We start from the raw sequence: 25,053 nt of genomic DNA on the forward strand, positions 1-25,053 counted from the left end.
TCAAGAGTCAGACGCTTAACCAACCGAGCCCCCCAGACACCCCACCCCCCTGTTTTATTTTCAAGTTCTTGTTGTGTTACATTTTCTTGTTGTGTAAGTTACCTTGAGTCTATTACCTGCAGCCGGAAACATAGACACTATTAGCTAATTGGGTACCCAGTAAAGATATGAAGAGACAAGAGACACACAGGACATCTGACCACAAGGTCTTGAGAATCAAGTTGGGGCTATCGTGCAAATATAATGAACCATCCGCATGAATACCATTGCTTCATCCTATGTACGAAATCAGCGGTGTTAGAAAGACAGTAAGGGATACAAAAGTTTTGGAACAGGGTATCACCAGGGGGAGTGGGAACGGAGTGTTAACAAAGGATGTGTGGAAGATACAGTACTTGAGAAGGGTACTCAAGAGGCAAGGAGGTGGCGCCTGGGCGGCTCAGTCGGTTGAGCGTCCAACTTCAGCTCAGGTCATGATCTCACGGTTTGTGATTTCAGGCCCCACATCACTCTCACTGCTGTCAGCCCAGAGAGTGCTTCGGATCCTCTGTCCCCCTCTCTCTCTGCCCCTCCCCTGCTTACTCTCTCTCTCTCTCAAAAAAAAAATTATTAAAAAAAAAGAGGCAAGGTGGACTTAGCAAAGAGAGGAAAGCTTGAGCAAAGATCCACAGCTGGGAATTCTTATGGTGAAGCTGAGGGAGAGTGACGAGACCCATTCGAGCTCATGAGATTCGCCTCCCGAAGGCAGTCTATTTTTGAGCGGGTGACAGCCACAAAGGCGCTTGAGGAGGTAAAGATGATGAATGGGAGGGTGTGTAAGTGTCAGCAAAAAAACCCCAAGTAGGAAGCTGATGAGATGATCTGAATTTAAATTGATCCAAGCTTCAACAGAAGAGTCGCAGATTCGATTCCAACCCCTCCGGTTCAGTCCCAATACTTTGTTGTGGTTCAGGCAACAGGACCTAAAAAGCCTGCCCAAAGCCCAAACATCCTCTCTCAGACTGTACCAACAGGCGAGGACTCCACGGCAGTATGAGACATCAGACCCATATCCCTGTGGGCAATTCCAGGAAAACCAAGGTCAGGATTCGACGGATCCCCAAGGAATATACATGGCCACACAGCTCTGCTTTACCGTGGCCAGGGTTTACACCATCTGTTGCTTGTATGTAGACAAGCCAGACTTGGGCTGTTTGCACCATTTCCCTTCCGTTTTTCTTTTACCTTGCTCTCTTCCTCAATTTTTCTCCTCTTATTCATTTTATAGGTAAACTTTCTTAGAAGCCAGAAGGACGTAGAACTCTCATTTGAGTTAGTTTTGGGTCTTGGGGGAGAAGTTGCTCCGGAAACCTACTGTATCTTCCCATCTGCTAAACTTCCTGTTCCCCTTGTGTCTCCCCTCCCCCCGCCCCGCCCCAGGTACTCAACCTCTTCATTGCCTTGCTGCTCAATTCCTTCAGTAATGAGGAGAAGGATGGAAGCTTGGATGGAGAGGCCAAAAAACCAAAGTCCAGTTAGCCCTGGATCGGTTCCACCGGGCTTTTTGCTTTGTAATCCGTACTCTTGCGCGTTTTTGTCACACGTGGTGCAGGAGGCAAACGTTACCGCAGCAAAAAGAGGTGTCGGGAGGCCCTCCTGCCAAAAGCAAAGACATCATTCCACTGGTCGCAGGGGTGAAAAGGGGCTCGGAGACCTGGGAGGAGTTCGGTGTAGTCACGTCTGCACCAAAGACCTTGAGTGTGGAGCATGACCGGACTTGGTTGGCCCCACTTGCAGAGGAAGAGGATGATTTTGAATCTTCTGGGAAAATCAACCCACAGTGCGTTGCACCACCTGAGGCTGGCAAACAGGTACGAAGCTTCATACGTAGACGTAGAGGTCACATGAAGGGAGAGCTGCCATGGGGCACTGGTGGCCCGCCCTGTTCTGAGCGCCATGCAGTATTTGCGTGCACATCCTAGTGCCGGTTCGAATCGTGGTCCCGCACGTACGGAGGTGGAGAGATGGCAGAGGAGTCCAGAGGGGAGTGAGATCAGAGTGGGCCAGGGTGACAGGGGAATCAAGTGACTGTGGTTGAGCCCTAAAAGAAGCGTAGCGTTTGGATTAGCTGAAAAGTGGGAAGTGAACTGAACAGCACAGAAAAGGAGATGGTGGTGAGAACAAAGTCTCTGAAGGGACCAGTAGGCGAGGCGGGGTGGGAGATGAGGCGGTCAGGGAGTGGCAGGGAGCTGAGCGCCCTAAATAAACAACTACAGGCTTCATTCTGGGTGCAGCTGGGCTGTCTCAATATTCCTGAGTTTTCCACAGTGGTTGTAGCATATTGCATTCCCATTAGCAATCATTGTAATCATTCTAACGGGTTTGTGGTGGTATCTCATTGTGGTTTCAAGTTTCATGTCACTGATAAATAATGATATTGCATAATATATCTTCATTGGTAAAGTATCTATTGTCCATATTTATTTCTTATTATTGAGTTGTAAGAGTCGATTACATATTTTGATACAAGTCCTTTGATAGGTATAATACTGCACATATTTTCTAACTGCCTGTGGTTCATCTTTTATTTTCTTCCCGGTATCTTTCAGTGAGCAGAAATTTTTAATTTTGGTGAAGTATCACTCATCAATATTATTCCTGTGGTTCGTGGGTTTTCATTCCATTCTAAGAAATCTTTGTATAACCCAAAACTGGACATATTTTCCCATATGTTTTCTTTGAGAATTTTACAGGTTTAACTCTCAGATTCAGGTCTATGATCCACTTCAACTTAATTCTTGTGTATGATATGAGTTGAGTCATTTTTTCCTGTATATATGAGTGATTGTAGTACCGTATTTTGAAAAGACTGTTCTTATCCCACTGAATCAACTTGGTATCTTTGTCAAAAATCAAATTGGCTCTATCTGTTAATATTTTTATGTTATTGTAAATGTAATTTTTAAAATTTTAGTTTCTGATTGTTCGGTATTAGTACATGGATATAAATAGGCTTTTGTGTTTTGACTTTGTATCTATCCTGCAGTGTTGGTAAACTGACTTATTAATTCCAATAGCTTTTTTGTAGTTTCCTTAGAATTTTCTACGCATATAAGTATTTCATCTGTAAATAAAAACTTGTTTTTTTTATGTGGGCTTTTTTTTTTCTTGCCTTATTCCATTGGTTAGAACCTTTGGTATAATGTTGAATAGGAATCATGGGAATGTATTCCTTGCCTTGCTCCTGGTCTTAGTTAGAAACATAAAGTCTTTTCCCATTAAGTAAGATCTTAGGGGAGGAAGTTCCCTTCATTCCGTTTGCCAGGAGGTTTTATTTTTCTTTTAAATTATGAACGTATATCAATTTTTCTGAAATACTTTTCCTATATTTATTGGGATACTCATTTTTAACATTTATTTTGGATGCTAAATCACTTAGGCATTCCTTGGATTATCCCTAGTCGGGCATGGTATATTTTTATCCTCTTATGTATATTTGCATCCAACTGGCTAGTATTTTGTTAAAGATTTTGCATCCCTAGGTTTTTCCCTTATAATGTGTCTGCCTGGTTTTGGTATCAGGTTAACATGGCCCTCCTTATAATATGATTACCACCATAGTATTAGCTAACACCTCTGTCATGTCACATAATTATTTCTTTATTGTGGTAAGAATATTTAAGGTTTACTCTCTTAGCAACTTTCAAGTATATACCATAGTATTATTAATTATAATCACAACACTGTACATTATATCCTTATTCATCTTCTAACTGAAAGTTTGTATTTTGGGACCAGCAGCTACCCACTCCCCCCACCCCCCACCCCCCAGCCCCTGTTAACTACCATTCCGTTCTCTGTCTCTGCAAATTTGGCTTTTTTAGATTTCACACATAAGTGATACCATGCTGTATTTGTCTTTCTGTGACTTGTTTCACTTGAGCATGATGTCCTGGGGTCCATCCAAATATTATCAGTTATAATTGAGGCTAGAACATTGTGTGTATTGTTTCAAATACTCTGTTCTTTTCTCTCTTCTCCTTCTGGTATTCCCATTACATGTATGTTTCACCTATGTAGGTGCCCCACAGGTCTTAAGGACTCTGTTCCTTTTTTTCCCCATATTTTTTCTCTTTGTCTTTCAGGTTTGGAGATGTTTACTGAGATAGCCTCAAGCTCAGAGATTCTTTCCTCAGCTGTATCCAGTCTACTAATAGGCCCATCAGTGACATTCTTTATTTCTATTACAATGTGTTAGATCTCTAGCATTTTTTAAATCTTTTCTTAGAATTTTCATCTCTCTTGCTCAATTTGCCTGTGTGTTCTTGCATGCTGTCTACTCTGTCCATTAGAGCCCTGAGTATTTTAATCATAGCTGTTTTAAATTCCTGGTCTGGCAATTCCAACAACACTGCCATATTGAGACTGGTTCTGATGCTTGCCTGTCTCTTCAACCTATATTTTTTGCCTTTTAGTATGCCTTCTATTTTTTCTTCAGAATCAGACATGATGTGCTGGGTAGATGGAAATGCTCTAAATGGGCCTTTATCAATGTGTTGGTGAGGTTTGAGGGGAATGAAGAAGCTCTGTGGTCCTATGATTAGATCTCAGTCTTTTAGTGAGCCTGTGCTTCTGGACCGTGAACAGTGCTTCTCAGTGTGGCTAGCGTGAGCTAGAGTCGGGTATTTCCCACCCCCGGGTCAGTTAGGTCCCGATGAAACCCCAGCAGGTTAGGCTCTGGTTAGTTTCTCTTGAGGGAAGGGCTTGTTAAGAATAGAATTCTCTAGCGTGTTTCAAAATGCTTCCTTTTACTCTCCCCCTGCTGGAAGCAAGTGTGGATTTTTCTCCTACATTTACTGTGAGAACCTGGTAGAGCTCTAAGAGTTAAAACTCACAAATGTGTGGGGGCCTCTGTTGACCGGGTCCCCTAGGACTTTTATCTCTGAGACTTGTCCACACTGAGCCTCCAGCAGTTCGTCAATTACAGTTTAGGTTTCCCTCCTCGGGGACTGATTCCCATGGAGGATTTTGCTCCTGGGCTTCTGCTTTGGTAAATTGTGATTCTCTGTATTATCCTGTCTTTCTCTCCAACTTGGGGGACAATAATTTGTCCTGGACTTATTTCTCTTATGGCTCTAAGAAGAGTTATTGGTTTTCCAGTTCGTTTAGCTTTTCACATGTTAGGATGGAGTGGAGACTTCCACGCCTTCTTACATGTCAGACCAGAAACTGGAAGAGAGAGAGAGAGACAGAGCATGAACAGGGGAGGAGCAGAGAGAGAGGGAGACAGAGAATCTGAAGCAGGCTCCAGGCTCTGAGCTGTCAGCACAGAGCCTGATGTGGGGCTCAAACTCACAAACCCTGAGATCATGACCTGAGCAGAAGTCACTTAACCGACTGAGCCACCCTCCGTGAGAAGTTTTTAAATTACAAATTAAATCTGTTTACTTTGTTATAGGAATTACAGGGCTGTTCTGATTTTCTGTTTCTTCTTGTGGCTGTTTTGGTAGTTTTTGTATTTCTAGGAATATGTCCTTTTTTTGAAGTTATCTGATTTGTTAACATATAGTTAATCATAATATTTCCTTGGAATCCTTTTGGTTTCTCTAAGGTTGATAGCAATGTCCCCTCTTGTTCCTGATTTTAGCAATTTGATCTTTCATTTTCTCTTGGTCAGTCTTATTAAAGTTTTGTCAATTTTGTTGATCTTTTAAAATAATCAACTTTTGATTTTGTTGATTATATCTATTATTTTCTGAATCTCTGCTCAAATACTTACTGTATGCTTATTTATGCTTGTTTTGAGTTAGTTTTCTCTTCCTCTCCCAGTGCCTTCAGGTGGAAGGTTAGGTTATTGATTTGAGATGTTTTTTAATTGTAGGTATTTATAGCTATAAATTTCCCTCTAAGTGCTACTTTAGCTGCATGTATCCAACAAATTTTGGCATATAATATTTTTATTTCCATTTATCTTAAAGTCTTTTATACTTTAAGCCTTAAAGTCTAATATGTTTTGTGATGTTTTCATTTGACTACAAGTCAAATTGGTTGTTTAGGAATGTTTTGTTTAATTTCCACATAGTTGTGATTTTTCAAGTGTCTTTTTGTTCTTCCAATTTTATTTCATTATGATCAGAGAACACAGTCTGTACAATTTCAATACATTTAAATTTATTGAGGCTTGTTTGATGGCCTAGCATATTGTCTATCCTGGAAGTGTTCCGTGTGCATGGGAGAAGAATGTATATTCTGCTGTTTGGAGTTGAGGGTTCCACAGGTGTCTTTTCAGTATAATGGATAGATCAGGTTGTTCGAGTCTTCTATTTCTATCTTCTACTTAGTTGTTATATTCATTTTTGAAAATGGGTTATTGAAGTCTCCAACTATTATTATTGAAGTGTCTATTTCTCCCTTCAATTCTGTCAGTTTTTGCCTCATATATTTTGTGGCTCTTCTGTTAGGTGCATACATGTTTATAAATGTTATATCTTTCTGATAGAGTGATTTGTCGTCATTATAAAATGTCCCTCTTTATCTCTAGTAAATTTTTTTGTTTCAAAGTCTGTTTTGTATGATATTAATATAGTTATTACAGCTTTATTCTGGCTTCTGCTTGTATGATAGCTTTTTCCATTCTTTTACTGTTTGTATCTTTGAATATAAAATGTCTCTTCTGTAGACAGTACATAATTGGATCTTGTTTTCTTATCCAGTCTAACATTTTCTACCTTTTTATTAGATTGTTTGACCCATTCACATTTAATATTATTATTGATCTAGTTTATCTACTAATATTTTGCTTTTTGTTTTTATAAGTTCCATGTGTTTTTATTCCTCTTTTCCTCCTTTATTGCCTTATTTTGCATTATTTGAGTATTTTCTAATATAACATCTTAATTCCTTTAACGACTTTCACATCATTTTTTGAGTTACTTCCTTATCAATTGCTCTAGGAGCTGCCACATACATCTAACATCTTCAGAATTGATGTCTGATAAGTTAACTTAGTTCTAATGAGATACAGAAACATTACTCATGTGTAGCTCTGTTTCCTCTCCCACATTTTTGTACTATTTTTATTATACATATTACATTCATATATGTTAAAAACACAGCAATACACTTTTATCATTGCTTTATATAATTATATGTTTACTAGTGAAGCTGAGAAAAGAAGGAAAACAAGTATCTATTTATAGAGTTTATTAATTTTCTCATTTATCATTCCTAGCTCTCTTCATTTGTTTCTGTGAATGTGAGTTACCTTCAGGTGTCATATCCTTACTACAATAAAACTTTGCTCCTGGTTGCCTCTTTGGTATTATTATTCTCACATATATTTTATTTTTATATGTTACATGTCCAAAAATACGTTAATTTTAAACTGTTTCAGACGATTTCTTTTGAAATCAGAAGGGAAGAAAAGAAATACGCATTTTTCTCACCTTTTATAATTACAGACTTACCTTTACCTCCGCTCTTTGCTCTCTTGTGTGCACTTTTACTATCATTTAGGATCACTTCCTTTCAGCCTGAAAGATCTTTTTCAGCATTTTTTTTGTAAGGTGGGTCAGCTAGCCAAGAATTTCCTTTTTGTTAATCTGGGAATGTCTTTATTTCACCTTCATTTTTGAAAGATAGTTTTGCTGGATAATAAAATCTTGATTCACATTTGCTTTTTAATTTCAGCACTCATGGCATATCATTCCACTGCTTTCTAGTCTCCATTGTTTCTAATAAGAAGTCAGCTGTTAATTTTGTTGGAATCCCATGGTACATGCTGAATGGCTTCTTTCTTGCTATTTTCAATATTTCCTCTGTCCTTGGCTTTCAGCATTTTTACTATGGTATATCTATGTTTGGATCCCTTTGTGTTTATCCTATTTTGAGTTTTCTGAGCTTCTTAAAGGTGTCGATTAATATTTTTGGTCAAAATTGGGAAGTCTTCAGCCATTATTCTGCTCCTTTTTCTCTCTCCTTTCTTTGTGGTTGGTGTGCTTAATAGTGTCCTACATTCCTCTGAGTTTCCTTTAGGTTTTCTCTCTTCTTTCTTTCCTGTGCTCTTTGGATTGTACAATCTGTACTGATCCCTCTTCAAGTCCACTGATTCTTTCTTCTGCCAGTTCAGATGTACTGTTGCTCAACTTAGTGAGTTTTTCATTTCCGTTATTACACATTTCAACTCTAGAATTTTTACTGGTTTTTAAAAAATATTTTTTTAAGGTTTATTCATTTTTGAGAGACAGAGAGAGACAGAGCATGAGCAGGGAAGGGGCAGAGAGAGAGGGAGACCCAGAATCTGAAGCAGGCTCCAGGCTCTGAGCTGTCAGCGCAGAGCCCGACGCGGGGCTCGACCTCACAAACCGTGAGATCATGACCTGAGCCGAAGTCGGACGCTCAACCGACTGAGCCACCCAGGCGCCCCGAATTTTTATTGTTTTTTAAATAAGTTTTCTCACTTCATTGATAATCTGTATTTGATTATACATTGTTATCATAGCATCCCTTATTTATTAAATATTGTTAAAAATTCTTTGAACATATTTATACTCACTGTTTTGTATTCTTTGTTTATTAACTCTGGCATCCAGGCCCTCTCACAGGCAGTATATGTTGTCTGCTTTCTTCCTATGTATGGGTCATACTTTCCTGGTTTTTTCCCCATGTTTTATAATTTCTGTTTAAAACTGGACATTTTAATATATTGTAGCAGACCTGGAACTTATTCCCTTTTCTCCTCTCTGGGGATTGTTTGGTGACTTGGCTAGACTATTCTAGTGAAGTCTATTCCCTCCTTTCCCTACCTCCCCTCACCACACACACACACACAAATGTGAAGTCTTTGGTGCCACTTTGGAGGGCACACCCTTGGGTTTGCTGGCCGTCACTGCAGGATGACAGTTATTTTAGTAGGTCTCTCTTTGACTGTCTCTTTCCACGATCTCTCTGTTACTCTGTCTGCCATATATGGCGTCACACCCAGATTTTAGGCTCAACTAATTGCTGGCTTAATTGCTCTACTGTTTTTGACGATACCACAGGTCATTGACTGCTCTGCAGTCTGACCTAATTAAATTCAGGTAGGGTTTACTTATTCGGCCAGTCTTGGAGATTTGTTCTGACCCCAGGGAGATTCTTCTCCTCCTCTTCCTCCTCCTCCTCCTCCTTCTTCTTCTTTAAAAAAATATTTATTTATTTATTTATTTATTTATTTATTGGAGGCACGCAAGCCGGGGAGGGGCAGAGAGAAGGGGACAGAGGACCCAAAGTGGGATCTGCGCTGACAGACTGACAGCAGTGAGCCCAGTGTGGGGCTCAAACTCACAAACTGCGAGAACATGACCCGAGCCGAGGTCAGATGTTCAACTGACTGAGCCACTCAGGTCCCTCCCCTCCGCCCCCAACCCAGGGAGAGTCTTCTCAGTTGTCTCTTTCCTCGGTTCTCTGTGGTGAACTTGCTGACCTGTGGTTTAGTTTGTTGCCTTTTTAAATTTATTTTTTTATTTTTTAAGATTTACATCCAAATTAGTTGGAGTTTGTTGCTTTTAATGAAGAGCTACCAGTCTCTTCTTACTTGCTTACCGTCAAAATCTCCGTTGTTTTCAAGAATACCCTTAGGCTTGGACTCCCTCACGTTGTGTCAGATAAAGTGGATTCTTTTGTGGAGAGCTTCAAAGTTCTTGTTTCTTATGGAATGCCTCCTTTCATAGACAAGAGCCCTTAGCTACTAATGCAAGTGCTTGGAGGGGCAGTGGTCTCACATCTTCTCAGCTTCCCTCTTTGTAAAAAGAGGGAACCTCTTCCCTACAAACTAGCTGGCGTGAGGCTTATCAGGATTCCAGTATTCTCAGGCTGGGGAGCCTGGAATAGTCTCTGTCCTAGGAGACTGGTTGGAAAAAGAGAGCCCAAATTCTTGGCCACATTCACCAGGAACATGGCCTCGTCAACTCCGCATTGGAGAGGATAAGAAAAGCTAGTGATCTCTACCTGCTGATAAGATACATATCCCTTCCTTGGGGGCTGAGGGTAGAGGGAACCTCATCTTTGTCACAGCTGCCTCGAGTAAGGCTTCCATCAAACTGAGCTGGAAGGTGAGAGGGAGAGGGGAAATCATGGCTCGATTGCCATGGACTCCTGCTGCTGTTCCTGAATTCTGAAGATTTTTTTGAATAAATGTTTCTTCCTTTGCTGTATGCCCTTAGGACAATTTCCAGAGACTCTAAGTGATTTCTTAAAAATATTTTTCCCCACTTAGGCTCATTTCTCTGGAGAACATGTCCACAGAGCTCCTTACATTGCCATTCAGGAAGTGAAACTCTGTATACTTTTGATTAAATCCTAAACTTACTCATTTTGATGACACTTCCAGATTACTATATGATTTCGTTTTTTTCTCAAGTAAATCCACCTCCTAGTAGTTAATTTACAGGGCTACTGATTTGTTTGTCTCCTCCTGTATTTCGGAGTCTTCATTTAAAATTTCATCTTTAGTGAGAGGATCTGTCACTCTCTCTGCAGTCTAAGTTCTGTGATGTCTTTAATAGATACTTCTGGGGCAACCAGCGCAGAACCAAGTCTTAAATTGCCAACTGGAGATTCTTGTCTAATAGTGACACTAGACGTATTTCAGATCCAGTGGGTACCTTTACTCAGGTCTTATTGCTGAGGCCTTCCTTCCTTCTGCCTCCCTAGATAGGCAGCTGTGTATAATTGTAATTCCAAGCATTGACAACAACTTGTTTTGGCCTTCTCTCTTAAGTGCAAGAACTTCAACCCAGTCCACAGTTTCAAGCTTTGGACATAGCTGTGGTTCCCTTCCTCATATGGGGCACTTTTAGTTATCATTCTCTGCTACACACTTTAATTTTTTTAATGTTTATTTATGACTGAGAGACAGAGAGAGACAGAGCATGAGCGTTGGAGTGGAAGAGAGAGGAGGAGACGCAGAATCTGAAGCAGGCTCCAGGCTCCGAGCTGTCAGCACAGAGCCCGACGCGGGGCTCGAACTCACAAACCATGAGATCATGTCCTGAGCCGAAGTCAGACACCCAACCGACTGAACCCCCTCAGGCGCCCCTCTCTGCTACACATTTTAAATTGTTACTACTTCATATTTCTGTTCTGTGTCTGGTCCATAGATACATTTACCTGTGTTTCGTGTGTGTGTGTGTGTGTGTGTGTGTGTGTGTGTGTAATGTGTCCATGCATGTGTTCAAAAGGGAGAAGTGTTCTTAAATTATGACCTTAGAGTGTCAGAGTCACAGGAATATTTACATACACCGTGACATCCTTCTTGATTATACCTGCAGGTGTAATCACATATACCTGCATGACTTTGTACATCTTTCTTGAATATACCCACAGGTTGTCACACAAAATTTACTTTCTATTTTTCTGTAGTAATACATCTTCATTTGTCTCTTTATGCCCTTTTCTATTTCACTAAACCAACCCTCTGTACCCCAAAGAATAAAAAAAATTATTTTCCAAATTATTCTTCTAACATTTTTTACTCATCTATTTTTATATTAGTACATCAAATCATTATGGATTTTATTTTTACTGCATTCTGTATTATATTATTTTTTTCAGGGATAATTATACCAGCACCACTTTTTAAATAATTTATTAGCCACCCCCTTCTGAATTATTTGGTGAATTTTGTACCAAAACTATATAGTTTTGCTTAAATGACTTTTGGGTAAGTTTCATTACCTGTTTCCTATGGTAGCTTTCCCAGAATTATTTTGTGTGGAGTTTCTCCAGGAGAGTTTTAAAAAGTGAAAAGAAAAGAAGTAAAACGTCATAATTCAAACTTGTTTTATCTCAAGTGAGCTGTCCAGGAGGAATATTAATTGTACTTAATTGGCCTCCTCTGTGTCAGGCCTATGAACTCCCTCAGGAGACCAAGACGTCTACCAGCCCAGGAGCTCAAAGTGTGGAAATTGATGTGTTCTCTGAAGGTGACATTTATCTGTCAGCACAGAACCCCCGAAAGGTAATTTTCCCAGGGTGCTTCCAGGAGGAACCTGTGGCTTATCCATACACATTCTCCAAGACAGTCACTATGGCTATCAAGACTAATGCGGAACCAATTGCCAGAGTCAGATCTTAAGCAAAGGTGTAGGCCAGGGTTTCTTAACCTCTCCACTAAGACATTTGGGGCACGATAATTCCTCATGGTGGTAGGTTCTTCTGTCTACTGTAGGATGTTTGGCAACATTCGTGGCATCTACCCACTGGATGCAAATAGTATCCCCCAGTTGTGAAATCAAAAGTGTCTCTAGACATTGTCAAAATGTATCCTGGAAGACAAAAATCAATGAGAGCCACTAACATAGGCCTACTCTTCTAGGGATTGAGAGAGCTGAAAATTAGTCTCAGTAAAGTAGCCTTCACCTCATCACCCAGCTTCCCTATTTGGAGTTAGGTAGTGTATCAGAGATATGATTTGTGGGGGGAGGGGGAAGGTTGAGACACTGTATCTTCATATACCTTGTCTTTTTTCAGCCAGGGGAGAGCAGTTAGGAAATTCTCTCCTAATGTCAGGGCTACTCAGAGCACTTTTTAGAAACACCCAATGAGAGGGACACTTTCTAGAAACCCCTATACCTGGAATCTTTGTCTAGCTAGCTTTATTCCTAAAATGTCGCACACTAAGGTATTAGGTGCTACCATGGTGAGAGACAGTCTTGGTAAATGATTCCCTTTTTCCTTTGTTCTCATGTGCAGAAGTCTGATACCACCAGTGTTTTCTCAGAATGTAGCACCATTGATCCACAGGATCCTTTTGCAAGGGTACCGGAAATGGTTCCCAAAAAAGAACCAGAGAGATGTTTTCCCAAAGGTAAGTGGCAGTATTCCTGCATCCAGTTCGCAGAACATTTGGAGGAAATTCTGTTATTCTTGGAAGCTCTGTAGATGCCTTCTTTCTACTTCTACTGGAGACAAAAGTGAAGAGAGGGCATCTATCAATTCTTGGGGCCATTATCAGATCCAGGCAAAGGAGATTTCAGGAAATTCTTGATTTAGGTGGGGTCAACTTATATAACCTAACAACTGGGGTAGAAACTCCAGAAAACTTTCCGAGAGAGCCCGCTGGGCCAATATGTCTTCCACTTTCTCTAACCCCCAGTACATCCATTGTCAGGACGTAGACGAGGTGGTAGAAAAGGGAACCTGACCAGGGTTGAATGGAGCCCTGCCATCCCTCAAGATTTTTCTCTGAAAGAAAGATAGCATTGTAGTTAGGACCTTTGGCTCTGGACCCAGACTGCCTGAGCTTAATTTTGGCCTCTCCACTTACTAGCTGTGTGACTTAATTTACTTAGCCACTCTGTGCCTCATTTATAAGATGGCTGTAATACTAGTATCTACTGCAAAGGGTTATTGTTAGTATTAAATGAGTGAATGTAAATCACCTTCTAGAAGAGTATCTGGCATATAATAAGCAATCAATAAATGCAGTCTCTCCTGATTCCTTGAGTAGTTATAGTGGTTCGTTCCTATGTGCCTTTATTATTTCCTATATTCATGTGGGGAATTTATTTGTGTCTGTCTCTCTTGTGAGGTCCTTAAAAACATAGGCAGTGACTTAATATTGTATCTCTAGGGTGAGAATGGAATCTTTCCTAGATTATGGGCTCAACATAGATAGATAGATAGATAGATAGATAGATAGGGACTTAAGTGAATGAATGAATCTAAAAATTAAAAATTTCTCCATAAGTTTGACACTAGACCGGTCTCAGACAAGACACCAAGAATGGTTTCAAACATATTCCAGGTTGTTTGACGGCCCCCCAACTTCCCACGGGGTCAGAAGTCAGGCTAGGAATAGATCACCGTTCTCCTGACTTACATTTGGACTGGTCTTTGAGGTATGCACAGGTTGTCAACAGTGGAGCTGGAGAAGAAAGGTTGGTTTCAAGAAGGGAGGGGTGGCATAAAAGAAGAAATAACCTTTCAGGGAGATTGACCTATTGGTGTTCTAAACAATGGAGGATGGCAGGGACAGACTGAGGAGACCTCACGGTTGCTTAGGAAGATGATGAGGAAGGGAGTGGAATGTTGTGATCACTGTGAAATTAGCATCCACAGGACTTGGAGGATGGGCGGAGGAGACAAGGAGAGAAGGGTGATGTGATTCATGCCGAGGGCTCGTGTGTGTTGAAGGCAAATGTTCAGCTATGTGTAAGCACCTCGACAGTGGATCAGATTCTCCCCTGTGTGGTTTGGGTGGTTCACAGAGCCTGTGCCCCTCCTTACCTCATTCCCCTCAGTCCTTAGGACACAGTTTACTATTGCCAAAAGAAATTGCAGTATAACAAACAGCCATGCAGCCCCAGTGGCACACAAGAGTGAACGTGCATCTACATGATTCTGCTCATCTAGGCTGGTATCTCTGCTGATTTTGGCTGGCTGTATTCGTATGAGTGGTAATGACTGGGAGCTGGCCAACCTAGCCGGGGCTTGCCTGGGCCACTTGGTTCTGTACCACATGTCCATCCTCCTTCTCCTGAAACCAGTGGGCTGGCCCAAATATTCCTTTCTTATGGAAATGGTCCTGGAGAGCAAGTGGAAACATGCACGGCCTGTTAAGGCCGAAGCTCGGACCTGGCATGTGTGACTTTCACTCTGCTCTATTGGCCACATCAAGTCATATGGCCAAGCCCAGAGCTGAAGGGTTGGAAAACGACTTACACCTCTTTCTTCAGTGGGAAAAATTGCAAAGGTAAGGGATAAACATAAAGGCAGGGATGAAGAGTTAGGATTATTAATACAGTTCAAGGCAGGCACTAATGATAATGCTACTGCTTATTTCTTGCAGGCCTGGGTCACTGCTTCCCATGCTGTGCCACGGACAAGAGAAAGTCCCACTGGATCATTTGGTGGAACCTGCGGAAAACCTGCTACCAAATAGTGAAACACAGTTGGTTTGAGAGCTTTGTTATCTTTGTGATTCTGCTGAGCAGTGGGGCACTGGTAAATTATCACGGTCTTGTGGGGACATTGGGGATCAAGGCAGCTGGGCTACATTCTGACATGGGGCTGTGAATGTGGGGAGACAAGGCAGAAGCGGGATCTCTGCTGCTGGGCCCCCTCAAGGGCAAGATTTTACCCAAATTCTAGAGTCATGCTCCAACTGCCAAGTCCCCAAGCCAAAGGCACTTTACCTGTGGGGAAGCGTGACTCAAATCAGCACTTTAAAGTGGCTACTGGAGCCTGCCCTTGACCCCAGGCCTGTCCCTCATTCTTGGAGAATTTCTAGACATTTTCACTGTATCCTACATATTTCTTCCTCTGGACAGCAATGTTTCTACCTCTCTTTTCCAGAAGAACATAGAGCTGCTCTCCAAAAGGTAAAACATTAAGAGGGAAAGGCTACAGGGACCAGATGAAGATATAATCTGTTGTCTTGGTATTTTCCACCACTCATGTTCCCTTGGGAGGAGAAACAAAGAGATACTGCTTTATGTACATGGCAGATCCTTCTAGATTGAGGTGTCAGGTGTGTCCCAGTGAGGTTTGGAAATAACTCCAAATCCATTGGCCTCCATAGCATATATCCTTCCTGCTCTCTCTCCTCACCTTTTGGTCCTTGCCTTCTCTTTGCCCCCCACCCTTGAGTGATAGTATCTTCTTCCTTACTACCTACATGTTTCTCTCTCTCTTTCCCTTCGTCCCCTTCTATCTTGTGTTTTCCCTTAAAATGGACAGAATATATAACTAAACTCTCTTACTATTTGGTATGTAAGGGAATGGAACCTTAGGTTCTCCCTTATTGATTTGGGGTCACAGAACATTAAGTCACTAGCCATTGGAAGGGACAAGGAAATGTCTTGCTTCGTCACCACTGCTTTCCTGGCTAGTGCCTTACGTTTGTGTGATCTCCAGGTGAAAGCAGATGAGTGCACGCTGGGGCCCGCCAGACCCTATGATCAGCACCCATCTCCATTTATCTACTTGCGGTACAAATTATTTCTCAAGAAAAAAAAAAGTAAACTTTTCTAAACCGTATCAGAGAAGTCTCCTACTTTCTGTTGCGAACCCTCGGTCTAGGATCCCCTGAAGTCTTCTGGGCTTACATTTTCACTGGCTATTTACCTTATTCAAGTAATAGGGCTCTTCATTTATTCCACAATGGTAATTGGTGTCTACCAAACCCTGTGTTACTCAGTGGGAAAGCACGGTGTTGTCAGAAGGCCAGGGAGACATGGTACTCTCCTTCTAGTTCTCATCTTTGTTATGTTAAGAGGAGTGTAGGTTGGACAAAGCAAGACTGAACACACAATGTTGAGGGTTATAGGAGAGGGACTCGGGTCTAGTTCCACTTAACGTATCTGCAGAGAAAGGAAGACAGGAAACATCTGGTCTCTTGCCACTGTCTGTGCTGTGTGGACCAGCAGCCTTAGTATCACTTGGAAACTTGTTAGAAATGCAGTCTTGGGCCCACCCCAGGCCCGCTGAAATCAGAACCTAGATGCTTCGGGACTCATTAGAGTTTGGGAAGCCCTGGTCTGGACAACTGTGTAATAATGGGAGCTTCCTGGACAAGGAAATGTCCTCATTATAATGTGGGAGCCTCCAAAGCTCAGTTGCTAACATTGGCCTACTCTTCTGCAGAGCAAACAGATCTGCTGAGCCAGCTTGCTGCTCAGCTTCCAAAATGACAGAGGAACTGAGCTTCCACACCATTCCCATTTGTCTGTCTTTAAGAGGCAAACACACAGATAAGTCCCTGACTTCCAGGAGCAGGGAGTCTAGTAGGGAAGACAGATGGGGTCCAAGAATTATAGACCAGGACCATAGTGATACACTCAGAGAAGCAGTGGATGACATGGGGCCATGTAGAATGGGCATCTAACTCATTCTTGGTGGAAGAAGGACAGTTTCCTATGGAAAATATCAGCCAAACTGAGACTTCAAAAATGATGAGGAGATGACAGGGGACAAGAGGAAGTGGAGGGTCTTCTCCAGTCAAAGCCCACCTAGGAGTTGAAAGTCAGACTGTTTTATTCTTTTGCATTATTGTTCCCTAGGGCCATGGGGCCGTGGGCTTACCTTCGTACTCAACAAGAGGACCGATTTCTTTCTTGCCTTCAGTGTTTGCCCAGATGTCTTGACAGGTTCAGTACTAGGTCCCCTTATCTTCTTTTTTTTCATTCTCAGTTTTTAGCCTAGTTATATAGACCCCGAAGAATCACATATGCACTTTGAATGACGGAGATGCTTGCATGTAGCATGAAAAAGGGTCTCTTCAGAAGCTAAGGCGTCTCATTTTCATGATCACACTGAACGAATGTTTCACGTTCAAAGTAATTTACACTAGCCCAGAGCTTCCTCAACTTTTGCATGTGTTGGTACACATAAAAATGAGCACATCCATCGTGAGCACAGGGGTAAGTGGTAAGGCTGTTTGCGGTAGGTCGTTGGCATCAGGGTTGGCAGGATTTAGAGTGGGAGCTAAGGTGTTTGGACCTAAGGTGTTACAGGCAATGGAGAGCCACTGAATAGGGCTACTAAAGTAACTAGGAGGATGAGAGAGATGGAGTATTTCACTGAGTGGTTCTGGAAACGTCGGCAAGATATTGTTGACAAGAGTTGGAAGGATCAGGAAGATCAGGAAATTGTGTGGTGATCTGTTAGAAAGATGTTTTCATATTTCAGGGGTCAGTGATGAGAACCTAGGGAGCTCTTGTGGCAATGGAAGTCTAGAAATAGGATCTTCCTTCTTGTGGTTTTACTTACTCAAGGAATTGATTCCACTGAGACATTTCATCCTTAATACCTTTTGAGCAAAGCCTTGTCACCAAAAGAGATACTAGTTTATTCAAATAAGGAAGAAAAATTAAAAAGCAAAGTCCTCAAGCAGTTCTGTGCAAATATTCAACCTGGCCCATGGCTATGCTTTATCATTTCAGGTATTTGAAGATATTCACCTTGAGAAACGACCCAATATCCAAGCATTACTTAATTGTACTGACCATATTTTCACATACATTTTTATCCTGGAGATGGGTCTAAAATGGGTGGCCTTTGGATTTGGGAAGTATTTCACCAGTGTCTGGTGCTGGCTTGACTTCATCATTGTAATTGTAAGTTTGCCATGTCTGTGTCCCATGCGGGCAAGGGTTGGGGGGAGGGGAGGGGTGGGCATCATACGGGAGCTGCCTTTCCTGTGTGCCTTATATGGGTGCCTCTCCAAAATATTTTTCTTCACAGTACTTGCAAATAGTCGTCCTCTACCCATCAGCAGTCCCGTCTGTTCTGGGTCACATTCTTCACACTGCACTTCATATTCTCACCACCCCAGCCCTTTCCATGATGACTCATCCAGTTCTCTCCATAAACGCTGCTTATGTCTGATGTATGCCTAGAATAATATTGAGTGTCCTACCCTTTTCCTTCCAACTTTCTATTTTCTCTGAAGACTTCTCAAAGCAGGTCAGAAGCCAGTAGACTAAGCTGGTCTCCCTTTTGATTGTCAAGCAACATAAGAACCTTCTTTCATTTAATCTGCACATCAGTGCTCTGGCTTAAGCAGAGTTATACATCACCTACCAGATTACGGACAAAGAACTTTGAAGCTCAGGTGGTTAGCAACTTGCTTCAGATGACACTGGGACTCACACCTTGGTCTGTGTGATGCTAAAGCTAATAATAGTATATCACACTTATCAAAAGCTTTGTCTGTACCAGGTACTCTGCTATATGCTTCACATGCACTCTCTCTTTTAGCTATCACAACCACTCAGTATGGTAGGCACTATTACTTTTCTCATATACGCAGGAAGAAACTAAGTCATAGAGAAGTTAAGAAACATGTCAAAGATTGGCTAGAAATGGCGGAAGTGAAACTCAAAAACCAAGGAAGCCTCACTCTAAAGCCCTTGATTTTCACATTGATATCCTTTCTACCATGAGCTGACTAGTTAGACTTTGTCCCTGCTATTTAAAGAAGTAGACATGATACGTGCATAAACCATGTGGTCAGCATACCTATTTGGAGAACCATAATGTTGCTAATGTTGGTGGACACACCCAAGCGTCCGTCGACTCATGAATGGATAAAGAAGATGTGGTATATATGTACATAGTGGAATATTACTCAGCCATCAAAAGAATGAAATCTTGCCATTTGAAACAATGTAGATAGAACCAGAGTGTATTATGCTAAGCGAAATAAGTCACACTGAGAAAGACAAAAACCATATGGTTTTACTCATGTGTGGGATTTAAGAAACAGATAAACATATGGGAAGGGGGAAAAAGGGAAAGAGGGAAACAAACCATAAGAGACTCTTAACAATAAAGAACAGACTGAGTGTTGCTGGAGGGGAGGAGGGTAGGGAGATGGGCTAGATGGGTGGTGGGCATTAAGGAAGGCACTTGTTGGGATGAGCACTGGGTGTTGTATGTAAGTGATGAATCACTGAATTCTACTCCTGAAACCAGTATTGCACTGTATGTTAACTAACTAGAGTTTAAATAAAAATTTAAAAAATTATTGGTGGACACAAGTAGCCATGTGTTTCAGGCATTTTAGAAAGGCAGCAGTGCTATGGGAGCTCCAACAGGAGTGATAAAAGGAAATAAATATATCCACGTCTGTCAACCCTGTCAGTTTCCAGGGTGCAAATCATTCCGAATCCATTATCTTCTTTTATAGTGAAGAACCCATAAGACAGTGGACAAATGATTGGCATCTCCATTCTAGGGACCTGTGGTCCACTGACCTCAACTCAGGAAACTGATCCTAAAGCTCTCTTGTCTGTGCTTTTTCTGTGTAACCTTAAGCAAAGTGCTTCCTTCTTTTGACATAAATCTTCACATTAATAAAAATGAGAGTATAGACTTTTTACCGAGTGCCAAAATTTGACCAGATACAAAATGGAAAGCATAAATCTAACAATAACCATTTAAAATACCAAAACAGTAGTTCAATACCACACTGTCAAAAAAGGCACCAGGCCGAGATGGTTTTACAGGCAAGTTGTATCAAACTTTCAAGGAGTAGTGCTATATGCTGAATGTTTGCATCCCCTAAAATTCATATGTTGAAACGTAATCCTCAATGTGTTCCTATTTAGAGGTGTTTATTAGGTTACGAGCTGAGGTTATGAGGGAAGAGCCCTCATGAATGGAACTACAGCTGCTATAAAAGAGAACCCCACAGAGCTTCCTCACCCCTTCTGTCACGGGAAGACACAGGGAGAAGAAAGCAATAGGTGAGCCAGGATGTGGCCTCTCCCCAGACAGTGATTCTGCTGACACCTTGATCTTCGTCTTCCCAGCTCCAGACTGTGAGAAATAAATTTCCATTATTTATAAGCAACCCAGGCTATGATATTCTGTTACAGCAGCCTGAACTAAGATAGGCAGTTACCCCCAACCTTATTCAAATTGTTACAAAGAATAAGAAAAGAGAGGAAGCTTACAAACTTTACTTAATGAGACAAGTATAACCTTGATAACAAAATGAACGGAACAAAAATGAGTAGAACAAGGAAAGAAATAATCTTATAATTATATGCTTTATAAATCCCAGACAAGGCACTGGATAGGTCCACTATTGCTATTATTAGCTGTAGCATCACATAGGCCAGGGTGTGAACGCCAATTCCACTTGAAGTAAGTTGTTAATCCTCTGGGCTTTGGGTTTCCTTGTCTGTAACATGGTAGGTGATATAAAATGTACTTAATTCAGAAAATTATTGTGCAGATTAAATAAGAGAATGTCCGTGAATAATCCTTTTACACTGCTTGTTAATCAGCATTGTGTAAAATGATCTTTATAATTTTGAAGTAGAAAAATAGAGAGGCGCCTGGGTGGCTGGCTCAGTCGGTTAAACATCCAACACTGGATTTCGACTCAGGTAATGATCTCACAGTGTGTGAGTTGGAGACCTGCACTGGGTTCTGCACTGACGGCAAGAAGCCTGCTTGGGATCTTCTCTCCCTCTCTCTCTTCCCCTCCCCTGCTTGCATGCACTCTGTCTCTCAAAATAAATGGTCGGACTTAAAAAAAAAATGTATGTAAAAAGAAAAATACAAACAGAACCACAAGAACATAATTGAATTCAACTATCCCAAAATGTAAAACTTCTGGGTTTTTTATTCAGTAGAATTGTAATTCTAAAGACAGGCTAGGGCCTGGAGACAGTATTTGACATATACGTAACAGAAAATTATTATCCATAGTATAAAAAACTCCCTACAGCTCTTAAGAGAAAGACAACCCAATGTAAGAATGGGAGAAGGATGCAAACAGGTAATTCACATAACGAACTCAAGTTGTAATAAATATATGAAGAAATACATACTAGCTGCATCACCAATTAGCACAGAAGTACACGTTAAAATGAGAAACTGTGTTACTCATCAGACTGACAAAAATTTTAAAGTTGGAAAATCTCTAATACTTAGAAAGATATAAGAAAATGGAATCTCTAATCACTGCTACTAATGTAATAAAATTTCAGGGACATTTTTGCAGTATTTTTTAAAAAGGTTTATTTGTTTATTTTGAGAGAGAGAGAGAGAGCAGGACAGAGGGACAGAAGGAGAGAGAGAATCTCAGCACCGAGCCTGATGTGGGGCTCGATCCTGTAACCCTGGGATCATGACCTGAGCTGAAATCAAAAGTCAGACCCTTAACCAACTAAGCCACCCAGGTGCCCCAGAAAAATTTTGCACTATTAAGTAAAATTGCAAATGAGCCCAATTTGTAATTTACTCTCCAGAAATACCACTTCTAGTTAGACATGTAAGGAAAATTCTTGAGTACGTAGGCAGGAAACATGCATACAGCTGTCCAGTTTGTTGTTCATAGCAGCAAAGAAATTGAAATAACCTAGATCCTCACCAAGGGGGGATGGACCCATAAAATATGAATATTTATATACTGTAATATTTTACAACAGTTAAAAGGAATAAACCACAAGGAAAAAAAGATATGTATCAAAATGGTGACTGTTCACACGGTGCGGACTGATAAATGCAAGCTAGATAGGAAAAAAAGGTAAGATAAAAAGCAGCAGAAGACTGTAGAGTGGGAAAGAATGCGGGTGTTTTTATGTCTGCGTGTCTCGTCGGTGCTTCTGAATCTAGTGGAACGGAGACTGGGGTTCGGATTCCAGGTGAAAAGGTGTACAATGTCCCTCTAGGGGCCCTTCTTCCCCACCCATAACAGCTACTGGGTAAAGCCGGAAGAACCGTTAAGCTGTGCTGTTCTTTTCCCTCTTGCCAGGAACCAGGTAGAAGGAGTATTTGTGGAAAAGCTGCTGAAATAACTCTCCCGACAGGCAGTGCCGTTACAAACAAACAGCCTATTTTAGGAAACCTTTATAAATAAGAGCATTTTGAATCGATAATTTTTTTTAACATTTATTTATTTTTGAGACAGAGAGAGACAGAGCATGAACGGGGGGGGGGGGGGGAGGGCCAGAGAGAGAGGGAGACACAGAATCTGAAGCAGGCTCCAGGCTCCGAGCTGGCAGCCCAGAGCCTGATGCGGGGCTCGAACTCACGGACCGTGAGATCGTGACCTGGGCGAAGTCGGACGCTCAACGGACTGAGCCGCCCAGGTGCCCCTGAATCGATAATTTTTTAAAAGCTGAATTACCCATTTAAAAATTTTGTCATTCTGCCATACCAACTCACTTAATTTCTCTGAATTTGCCAGTATTTTACTACTACGATGAGATTGGCAGGATTAGTGGGGAATGGTTTTAGATAATAGCGAACTCTAATATCAGCATAGTCAGTTGTAGGATAACTCACTTCCTGTCCCGCTGAGCAACCCGTCTTGCAAGCTGAGCCTCTGCATAATCGATGAGAGTGACTGGAATCCACAAATGGTGGTGTGCAACTTAAGCTCATTATATTTAAGTTTCAATTTAGTGTGTTTATAGAGCTATCCAGTCCTTAGTCCTGACTCATTGGGAAGAAGTATGTTGGGAGAGAAAATTGGATTGAATTCCCCCCCAAATTTAACTGAGTGAGGGGAAATACTAGCAAACAATTTATTATTTCATTGTAACTTTTTTTTTAAAATTTTTTTTCAACGTTTATGTATTTTTAGGACAGAGAGAGACAGAGCATGAACGGGGGAGGGGCAGAGAGAGAGGGAGACACAGAATCGGAAACAGGCTCCAGGCTCCGAGCCATCAGCCCAGAGCCCGACACGGGGCTCGAACTCACGGACCGCGAGATCGTGACCTGGCTGAAGTCGGACGCTTAACCGACGGCGCCACCCAGGCGCCCCTCTCTTCATTTTTCTTGCTAAACTGCTTGAGATTAGGTTGCAGGCACCACACCTCTTTACCCCTAAACATTCCAGTGTGTATTTCCTGAGAACAATGAAATTGTCTCACATGGTCACAGCACAATTATCAAAGTTGGGAAATTTAACGTGACTCAATAGTAAGATCCATACACATTTTCTAATTTTGTCAATCGTTTCAATAAGGTCCTTTATGGTTAATTCTTTCTATCCACCTGTGTCACCTTCCCTCACCTCCCCCTAGTCCAGGATCCAATTCAGGACCCTAAGTGACACATCATTGTCATGTCCTTTGGTTTCCTTTAACAATTTCTCACTTTTCTTTGTCTTTCGTTAAACAGATCAGGTAAGTGCATTGCCCTCACCTGCATGGGTTGTAGCTTTGGCAGACTGGAGCAAAAATAGCCTCTTCACTTGCCTTCCGACTTCTAGAAGGCTGGCTGGCTTCTGTTTCTGGATAATCCACTGAGGATACCCTGTGTCTGCCTCTCGGAATGAGGGCTACCAGCCCCCCACTGGCTTCCCTGGGAGCCAGGTCAGGTACACTACCTATCGCTTCTCTTCCCACCAGGTCTCTGTGACCAGTCTCATCGACCTAAAGAGCTTGAAGTCCTTCAGGACTCTACGAGCACTGAGGCCCCTGCGCGCACTGTCCCAGTTTGAAGGAATGAAGGTACGTTCTTCAGCACACGGGAGGAAGGTCAGCTGTCAGGGAGAGGTGGAAACACCAATCGTTCTTCTTGGGCTGGGCTTCCCTTAAATCGTCAAGCTGTTTCTGGACTCCTTCCTACCGAACGCGCTGTTTAGAATTTGAGAGATGAAAAATTTAGGACGTAGCGTGCATTCTGTGGTAGGCAAGATGGGTTCCGGCTTTCCTTCAATCCTAGGGCAGGTGTCCCATAGGTCTGTGACACTGTCATCAGGGGACACTTCTCAAGTGATCCTCAGTGACAAGAGAAACGGGTCCGTATGGAGCCGAGAGCAGGGCTTGTCCTAGGATGCGGGGTTGGGAGTTTGAGGGTAGAAAGTAAAGACAGACCCTAAGAGGTCCAGTCCTGCACATCGGGCCCATCCTGAGATCCAGAGCTTGGTGAGTCCTACTTTTTCTTCCGTTTTCTTTTTTAAGGTGGTCGTCAATGCTCTCATAGGTGCCATACCTGCCATTCTGAATGTTTTGCTTGTCTGCCTCATTTTCTGGCTCATATTTTGTATCCTGGGAGTAAACTTCTTCTCTGGAAAATTTGGAAGATGCATTAATGTATCAGATACAAACTCAGTTATAAATTACAGCGTTGTGGCAAACCAAAGTCAATGCGAAAGTGGAAATTTCTCTTGGGTCACCCCGCCGGTCAACTTTGACAATGTGGGAATGGCCTACCTTGCCCTCTTGCAAGTGGTAAGTGCCGTTGGTATATTTTTCACTCGGAGGAGAGAAACCTTGAAAGAAGCATAAATCGTTTCTCAGGTTAACGAAAAACACAGTGACTGCATTGAGCTGGTGGAATCGAATCCCAGTTCCTCATGTGGAAGCCAGTGCCCTCTGGAACTGCCCCCCACCGAGTGTCTCCAACTTTCTTGTTTACTGAGCCTCAACCTCCACGCAAGGCCCTGTACATCTCTCACCCTGTCCCGTATGGCGCCTTACTCTCCAGAGCCAAACAGGAGCGGAGACTCAGTTGCTAAGCAGCACTTCTTTGTTGGAAGTCAGTCCTCTGGTCAAACCACGGTTGCCAGGGCTTGAACAGCACAAACATGAGGCACAAGGGAAGCCTCAGCCAGGCTCTTTC

General features: G+C 41.9%; 1 protein-coding gene across 1 annotated transcript in view; it reads left to right on the top strand.

Moving 5' to 3' along the window:
• SCN11A (sodium voltage-gated channel alpha subunit 11) overlaps nucleotides 1-25,053 on the top strand; it is an 85,728-nt gene that overhangs the window by 39,637 nt on the left and 21,038 nt on the right. The window contains 8 exon segments of the mRNA XM_043595719.1: nucleotides 1,420-1,495; nucleotides 1,498-1,850; nucleotides 11,864-11,977; nucleotides 12,712-12,826; nucleotides 14,810-14,964; nucleotides 17,904-18,077; nucleotides 23,838-23,939; nucleotides 24,393-24,662. Coding sequence (XP_043451654.1) covers nucleotides 1,420-1,495; nucleotides 1,498-1,850; nucleotides 11,864-11,977; nucleotides 12,712-12,826; nucleotides 14,810-14,964; nucleotides 17,904-18,077; nucleotides 23,838-23,939; nucleotides 24,393-24,662 — 1,359 coding nt within the window.

This window comes from Prionailurus bengalensis, chromosome C2 (genome assembly GCF_016509475.1).
Source record: "Prionailurus bengalensis isolate Pbe53 chromosome C2, Fcat_Pben_1.1_paternal_pri, whole genome shotgun sequence".
Taxonomy (NCBI): domain Eukaryota; kingdom Metazoa; phylum Chordata; class Mammalia; order Carnivora; family Felidae; genus Prionailurus; species Prionailurus bengalensis.